Raw genomic sequence first — 8,901 nt, 5'->3', positions numbered from 1 at the left:
ACGAGCCGGGTCTAGGGGGAGAGGAGCCGGGTCTGGGGGGAGACGAGCCGGGTCCGGGGGGAGACGAGCCGGGTCCGGGGGGAGAGGAGCCGGGTCCGGGGGGAGAGGAGCCGGGTCAGGGGGGAGAGGAGCCGGGTCAGGGGGGAGAGGAGCCGGGTCCGGGGGGAGAGGAGCCGGGTCCGGGGGGAGAGGAGCCGGGTCCGGGGGGAGAGGAGCCGGGTCAGGGGGGAGAGGAGCCGGGTCAGGGGGGAGAGGAGCCGGGTCCGGGGGGAGAGGAGCCGGGTCCGGGAGGAGAGGAGCCGGGTCCGGGGGGAGAGGAGCCGGGTCCGGGGGGAGAGGAGCCGGGTCCGGGGGGAGACGAGCCGGGTCCGGGGGGAGAGGAGCCGGGTCCGGGGGGAGAGGAGCCGGGTCCGGGGGGAGAGGAGCCGGGTCAGGGGGGAGAGGAGCCGAGTCTAGGGGGAGAGGAGCCGGGACCGGGGGGAGACGAGCCGGGTCCGGGGGGAGAGGAGCCGGGACCGGGGGGAGACGAGCCGGGTCCGGGGGGAGAGGAGCCGGGACCGGGGGGGAGAGGAGCCGGGTCTGGGGGGAGAGGAGCCGGGTCCGGGGGGAGAGGAGCCGGGACCGGGGGGGAGAGGAGCCGGGACCGGGGGGAGAGGAGCCGGGTCCGGGGGGAGAGGAGCCGGGACCGGGGGGGAGAGGAGCCGGGACCGGGGGGAGAGGAGCCGGGACCGGGGGGAGAGGAGCCGGGACCGGGGGTGTGAGGAGGCGGGTCTGGGGGGAGAGGAGCCGGGTCCGGGGGGAGACGAGCCGGGTCCGGGGGCGGGGGGCCCGGTTGAGACCCGACATGGATATCCAGGAGGAGCTGTGTTGCTCCATCTGCCAGAGCCTGTTTCGTTGCCCTGTGACCATCCAGTGTGGCCACAGTTTCTGCTCCGACTGTCTGCGAGTGTATTGGGGCCCCCAGTCCAGCTGCAGCTGCCCGATCTGCCGGCACCACTTTCCCACCGCCCCCACCCTGACCAAGAATGTGACTCTGAGCCGCATCTGTGAGCTGCTGGCCAGAGGGAAGGATGGAGGGTCTGCCCCCTCTCACTGCCCCTCCCACGGCTCTGGCCTGGAATTCTTCTGCTGGCAAGAGGGAGTTCTAGTGTGTAGTCAGTGTGCCAGGGAGGGGCACCAGGGGCATCGCATCACCCAGCTGGAGCAGGCGACTCAGGAGGCACAGGTAACTCAACCCCTCACCAGGGTTAACCAGCGCACCTCACGAACCAACACCCTTGCTAATCAGCCCCCCTCTAACCAGTACCCTCACTAACCAGCTCTCCTCACTAACCAGCCTCTCACTAACCAGCACCCTCACTAACCAGCTCTCCTCACTAACCAGCCTCTCACTAACCAGCACCCTCACTAACCAGCTCTCCTCACTAACCAGTACCCTCACCAACCAGCTCTCCTCACGAAACAGCCCTCACTAACCAACACCCTCATTAACCAGCCCTCCTCACTAACTAGAACCCTCACTAACCATCCCCTCACTAACCAACACCCTCATTAACCAGCCCTCCTCACTAACTAGAACCCTCACTAACCAGCACCCTCATTAACCAGCCCTCCTCACTAACCAGCCCTCCTCACTAACTAGAACCCTCACTAACCAGCACCCTCATTAACCAGCCCTCCTCACTAACCAGCTCTCCTCACTAACCAGCCCTCCTCACTAACCAGCCCTTCACTAGCCAGCTCTCCTCGTTAACCATTGACTGGTTGGAGAGTACCCAGATGGAATAGGTGTTGTCCCTCTGGTTTATGGGCAGGACCTTGCAGTGGCCAACCCTCCCCACTGACGTGTCTAGCCATGGCCTCGGGAACTGTCAAACTGAGGCAACCCACCAAGTGGATGAACTCTTGCCCAGTGGCACTCAGTGATTAAGTGTTTTGAGAGGCTGGTGTTGAATCATATCAGCTCGGCAACGTGGATCCATTCCAATTCACCTACCATCTATGGCGAATGCCATCTCACTGGCTCTACACAAAGCCCTGCAACTCCTGGATAGCAAAGGTGCAGACATCAGGATGCTCTTTATCAACTACAGTTCATCATTTAACACCATCATCCCCTCAAAACTGGTCAGCAAACTCCAAGACCTGGGACTCAACACCTGATTGTGTAATTGGATCCTGGATTTCCTCATCTCCAGACCATAATCAGTGAGGATTGGCAAGAACATCTCCTCCACAATCTCCATCAGTACCGGAGCACCACAGGGCTGTGTTCTTAGCCCCCTGCTCTCTACACTTATGTCTGTGCAGCTCGGAACAATAACACCATCTACAAATTTGCTGACTAACCCACGGTAGTGGGTTGTATAAAGGACGGGGATGAGTCAACGAACAGGATGGAGACTGAAAACTGGGCTGAACAGTCATCCAACAACAACCTGACACCCAGTGTCACCAAAACCAAGGAGCTGACGACTTCAGGAAGGGAAAGCCAGAGGTGGACGATCCAGTGATCACAGGGGGGAGAAAATTTAAGTTCTTGAGAGTCACCATCTTGGAGAATCTATCCTGGGCTCAACACACCAAATGGCAGCATGAAGAAAGCTCCTCAGAACCTCTGCTTCCTCAGGGGTTTGTGGAGGTTTGGTATGACCCCAGAAACCCTGGCAAATTTCTACCGAGATGTGGAAAGTATGCATCACAGTCTGGTATGGGAACACCAATGCTCATGAGTGTAAAGCCTTCTGAAAGGTAGAGGACACAGCCCAGGACATCACAGGCAAAACCCCTCCCCACCATCGAGAACATCTATGGGGAACGCTGCCTTTGGAGAGCAGCAGCCATCATCAAGGATCCACCCCACCCAGCACACACTCTGTTCTCGCTGCTGCCATCAGGAAAGAGGTGAAGGGGCAACAAGACTCACCCTACCAGGTGCAGGAACAGCTGCTCCCCCTCCACCATCAGGCTCCTCAACCACAAACTCAATCAGAGACTCATTTATTATGCAATTTATGGATTTTTTTCTCTCTACACAGTTTGTTCACATTTAATTTGTTTACATGTTTACACTGTACAGTTTATTTTTTGCCCTACCAATTAGTGGTAATTCTGCCTCACCCACAGGACAAAAGAATATCAGGGTTGTAAGTGATATCATGTAAGTCCTCCATCAAGAAATCTGAACCAGTATCTGGGCCCTCTCCAACCAGCCGCCATTAACATTGATGACTCCAGTTTCCATTAAACACCTTCCCGTCATCACCCTTGCCCAGCACCTTGGTTTATAGTTATCTCCCCTCCCACCTGTATCAACCAATATCCTCTGGTCTGTCAGACAGAGGTCCTCCTCTTTGCCTTTCCTCCCTCCACTGCCACTTCTCTCCTCCTTCCCTCTGCCCCTCCTTCCTTCCTCTCCTCTCCTGCCCTTTCCTCTCTACCCCCACCCTCATCCCCTCCTCCATCTGCCCCTCCTCTCTTCCCCTTCCCTGCCCCTTCCTCCTCTCCTCCCTCCCTTGGCCTCCTTCCTCTCCCCCTTGCCCTCCCTCCTCTCCTCCCCTCCCCTGCCCCTTCTTCTTCCCCTGCCCCTTCCTCCCTCCTCTCCTCCTCCCCTGCCCCTTCCTCCCTCTTCTCCTCCTCCCCTGTCCTTTCCTTCCTCGATGAACCAGCCTGTGTTATCCCCAGTGACCGGCTCCGATCGCTGACCCCAATTCCCCCCCTGACCTGACCACTCCCGATAACCTTGACCCCCCCTGATGCAACCCCTGAGTGGGGATGGGGGAGCAGAGAGGGTCAGGACTGACTGTACCCCTCATTCCAGGAGTCCATGTGGAGGGAGCAGCGGTGGCTGGAGAAGCGACTGGCAGTGGTGGAAGAGGCCGTGGCTGCACAGGCCCAGAAGAAGGACTCCCTGCGGGTGAGCACCACACCCCCACCCCCTCACCTCCCCACCTCCCCACCTCCCACACTGACCCTCCCTCACACATCCCCAATACGAAACTCCCACACACCGACCCCCCAACAGACCCAAACCCCCCCCACACACACACACACACCTGAAAACCAACCTTCCCCCCACACCTCCTACACTGACGCCCCCACTAACCCCCTCCACACCCACATCCCCCCAAATTGACCCCACTACACTGTATCCCTCTACATTCACCCCCAACAATGCCCCCCTAAACTGACCACCCTACACCCATCCCCACGCACTGACCCCCTAGGCCTCGGTGAGGATGACGAGGATGGAGGTGGAGCGGGCTCTGGACGAGGTGATGGGGGTGACGTTGGGGATGCAGGGGTTCCTGGACCAGACGAGCCGCCGGTTGGAGCAGGAGACAGCCAAGGAGAAGTCCCGTCTGGAGTGCATCGCTGACCATCTGCGGGAGCGTCTACAGGATGTCCGGTCCCTGTTCACTCAGGACAGGGTCAAGCTGGTGCAGGTGGGTGGCATAGGCTGATATGCAGTCCCACACGCGTACCCTGCCTGCATGATCCCTATCGCAGACCCTGCCCGTAGGCCCCACACGTGGCTCCACACACGTAGCCCCACATACACATAAACCCGTATGCAAGTCCCTTCTCTACACCCTGACTCATATGCAGTCCCTCACGCAGCCTACCACACACAGACCCCAAATCACTCATGCAGACACCAACACAGTGTATGTGGACCCCAGCAGGCAGACCTTGACACACTGGACATGGAGCCTACATGGCCATGCCTATGACCCCCCTGCCCCTCCACCATAATCTTAACAGGACTCTACATCTGTTAGGTCTGCTTTGTTCATGAATGAGTGAGACAAACACCAGACTGAGTCGAAATCAGGGTTCTTTGTTCTTTATTACCGGATTGTAACACTTGCAACTAAACATGTTAGTCGGAGAATGCATTCTGCCGTTATCAGCAAAATGGTGATTTTTTATACCCTTGGATACGTGCTTAGAACATCATCATATCATTACTTGTCCAATGACTAAAACTGTTGCTATCCTTTCCCTGCTAGCTTCCTGCCTCTCAATCCATCAATGTCTCTCTTATCTTGTAAGTACAAGGATGCATTCACATCTTGTTACAGCCCTGTACAGGGTAACTCCTTACACATTCCCATCTCATGATGTTTTACCTTACACATCCCATCAGCCCCTCTACCCTGACTCTGCCATCCACCCTGATGCCCCCTTCACCCTGATACACTCCTCCAACCTGAACCACCCCCTCCAACCTGAACCACCCCCTCCACCCCGACCCACCCCCTCCACCCCGACCCACCCCCTCCACCCCGACCCACCCCCTCCACTCCGACCCAACCCCTCCACCCCAACCCACCCTTCTACCCCGACCCACTCCTCCACCCTGACCCACCCCCTCCACCCCGACCCCTCCGTCCACCCCAACTCACTCCTCTATCCCAACCCACCATCTCTACCCCGACCCATCCCTTCTCCCTGACCCACCCCTTCTCCTGACCCACCCCTCCTCCCCGACCCACCCCTTCTCCTGACCCACCCCTCCTCCCCGACCCACCCCTTCTCCTGACCCACCCTCCTCCCCGACCTACCCCACCCCGACCCACCCCCTCCATCCCAACACCTCCCCTTCCCAACTACCTTAACCCTCCTTCCTCCCTGATCCACCCCCACCCTGATACACTCCTCCAACCTGAACCACCCCCTCCACACAAACCCCTCCTTCAACCCTGAACCATCCCCTCCATCCCGACCCTCCCTCCGCCCTGATCCACCCCCCTACCCTGATCCATCCCCTCCACCCTGGCCATAGGACACAAAGCAGAATTAGGTCATTTGGCCATCGCATCCACCCTGCCATTCCACCATGGCTGATTTTCTATCCCTTCCAACCCCATTCTCCCTCTTTCTCCCTGCAACCCTTGATTCCCTTCCTAATCAAGAACCTGTCCACTTCCATTTTACCTAATGATGGCCTCCACAGCTGTCCACTGCAATGAATTCCACAGATTCCCCACCCTCTGGGTCAAGAAATTCCTCATCTTTATTCTGAGGTTGTGCCCTTTGGGCTGACTCTCCACCACAGGAAAAATCCTCTCCACATCCACTCTATCCAGGCCTTTCAGTATTCAATAGGTTTCAGCGAGATCCCCCTCATTCTCCTAAACTCCAGCTAGTACAGTCCCAGAGCCATCAAACACTCCTCATATGATAACCCTTTCTCTCCAGGGATTATCCGAGTGAACCTCCTCTGGACCATCTCCAATGCCAACACATCCTACCTTGGACAAGGGGCCCAAAACAGCTCACAATACTCCATGTGGTCTGTCCAATGCCTTATCAAACCCCGAGGGATTGGTCAGACCACACGGACCCCCATACCATCCTTCACCCTGACCCAATGGCTCCCACACATCCAATCCACACCCTGATACTCCCTCCCCCCTCCCCACCCACACCCAAAAACATAAGAAATAGTAGGTGTCGGCCATTCGGCCTGTCGAATGCCATTCGATGAGATCACGGCTGTGATCTCAATAAATATATTTAAGCCAAGGTTGGATAGATTTCTACATAGTCTGGGAATTAAGGGATATGGGAAAAAGGCAGGTCAATGGCGATGAGCCCATGTAGAAATCTATCCAACCTTGGCTTAAATATATTTATTGAGGTCACCGCCACTGCTTCAATGGGCAAACTTCCTTATAGAAAGCGTGGGATCGGAACCCCGGTCCCAATCGCTGGTGCCGTAATGATGTTGCACTGAGCGCTATTCCAATCGTGCCATCCTTTCCGAAAAATGAATCAAAACTCATTCTTTGCTCGTAGGCAAACCCCCTCATCTCTGCAATTAACCTGGTGAACCTCCTCTGCACCGTTTCCAAAAACCAGAACATCCTTGAAAAACCTCCTGCACCCTGACAAGCTCCCCACTCCTCGACACTTCCCTGATAGCCCAACATACTGACACCCTCCTTTCATCCCAAAACCCTACACACCCACCCATACCTGACAGACATCATTACTACTGATACCTACAAGCTGACACTCTGAAACCCTCCCTACACCCCCCTCCTATGAGGAGATTGTTGTCTGGGACTATACTCGCTGGAATTTAGAAAAATGATGGAATCTTACAGAAACGTATAAAATTATACCCGAACATTCTGCATCCAACACCCAATAACAGCCCAGGACATCGCAGGCAAACCCTTCCCCACCATCGAGAACATCTATAGGGAACGCTGCCATCAGAGAGCAGCAGCAATCATCAAGGACCCACCCCACCCAGCACACGCTCTGTTCTCACTGCTGCCATCAGGAAAGAGGTGCAGGAGCCACAAGACTCACACCACCAGATTCAGGAACAGCTGCTACCCCTCCACCATCAGACTCCTCAACAACAAACTCAATCAGGGACTTATTTAAGGGCTCTGACTTGTGCATTTATTGATTTTCATTTCCACCCTGTTTTGCAGTTTGTTTACATTTCTTTATATTTTTACATGTGAACTTACCAATAAGTGGTAATTCTGCCTTGCCCACAGGAAAAAGAATCTCAGGGTTGTATTTGATGTCATAGAACCAGAGAAAATTACAGCACAGAAACAGGCCCCTTCGGCCCTTCTAGTCTGCACTGAACCATTATTCTGACTAGTCCCACTGACCTGCACCCAGTCCATAGCCTTCCACACCTCTCCCATCCCTGTACCTGTCCAAATTCTTTTTAATTGATAAAACAGAGCCCATATTCACACTCCCATTCCACACTCCCACCACTCTCTGTGTGAAGAATTTCCCCCTCATGTTCCCCCTAAATTTTTCCCCTTTCACCATTAACCCATGTCCTCTGGTTTGTATCTCACCTACCCTCAGTGGAAAAAGCCAACCTACATTTACTCTGTCTGTCCCCCTCATAATTTTAAATACCTCGATCAAATCTCCCCTCATTCTTCTACACTCCAGGGAATAAAGTCCGTACCTGTTTAACCTTTCCCTATAACTCAGTTCCTGACGTCCGGGCAACATCCTAGTAAATCTTCTCTGCACTCTTTCCATCTTATTGATCTCTTTCCTGTAGTTCGGTGACCAAAACTGCTCACAATTTTCCAAATTTGGCCTCACCAGTGTTTTATACAACTTTACCATAACATCCCAACTCCTGGACTCAATACTTTGATTTATGAAGGCCATATGCCAAAAGCTCTCTTCACAACCCTGTCCACCTGTGACACCACTTTCAGGGAATTATGTATCTATATTCCTAGATCCCTCTGTTCTACCCCACTCCTCAGTGACCAACCATTTACTGTGTACGTCCTTTCTTGGTTTATCCTTCCAAAATGCAACACCTCACACTTGTCTCCATTAAACTCCATCTGCCATTTCTCAGCCCATTTTTCCAGCTGGTCCAGATCTCTCTGCAGCTTTGAAAACCTTCCTCACTTCCCACAACGTCTCCAATTTTAGTGTCATCTGCAAACTTCCTGATCCAATTTCCCACATTATAACCATATAACAGTTTATGGCATGGAAACAGGCCATCTCGGCCCTACAAGTCCACTCAAACAACTCGACAAGATTCCCTCGCCTATTCTCCGCCTATAACCCTCCATCCCCTCCTATCCATGTAAATATCCAGCCTCCTCTTAATTGACTCTGCCTCAACTAAGAAGATTATTCCATTCGGACACAACTCTCTGAGAGAAGAAACATCCTCTAATGTTTCCCCTAAAATTTTGCCCCCTTACCCTCAACTTATATCCTCTTGTTTCAACCTCCCCTGCTCTCAGGGGGAAGAGTCTACTTGCATCTAGTCTATCTATTCCCTTCATAATTTTAAACACCTCTATTAAATCCCCTCTCAACCGTCTACATTCCAATGAATAAAGTCCTAACCTTTTCAATCTTTCTCCATACTCTAGG

At 54.3% G+C, this 8,901-nt stretch overlaps 1 protein-coding gene across 4 annotated transcripts in view; it reads left to right on the top strand.

The window, feature by feature from the left end:
• The first annotated feature begins 779 nt into the window (after positions 1–779).
• Positions 780–8,901, top strand: part of LOC138760273 (E3 ubiquitin-protein ligase TRIM65-like) — a 23,942-nt gene continuing 15,820 nt past the window's right edge. For 3 of the 4 annotated variants that reach the window (XM_069930619.1, XM_069930618.1, XM_069930617.1), the window contains exons 1-3: positions 780–1,225; positions 3,821–3,916; positions 4,227–4,445. In XM_069930619.1, the coding sequence (XP_069786720.1) occupies positions 845–1,225; positions 3,821–3,916; positions 4,227–4,445 (696 nt within the window). In that variant the 5' untranslated portion in view covers positions 780–844. The remainder of the gene's footprint in view (positions 1,226–3,820; positions 3,917–4,226; positions 4,446–8,901) is intronic. The other variant, XM_069930621.1, reaches the window with a different exon arrangement.

Source organism: Narcine bancroftii, chromosome 4 (assembly GCF_036971445.1).
Source record: "Narcine bancroftii isolate sNarBan1 chromosome 4, sNarBan1.hap1, whole genome shotgun sequence".
Classification (NCBI taxonomy): Eukaryota; Metazoa; Chordata; class Chondrichthyes; order Torpediniformes; family Narcinidae; genus Narcine; species Narcine bancroftii.
The sequence above is the reverse complement of the archived record's forward strand: the minus strand, read 5'-3'. Positions and strand labels throughout refer to the sequence as shown.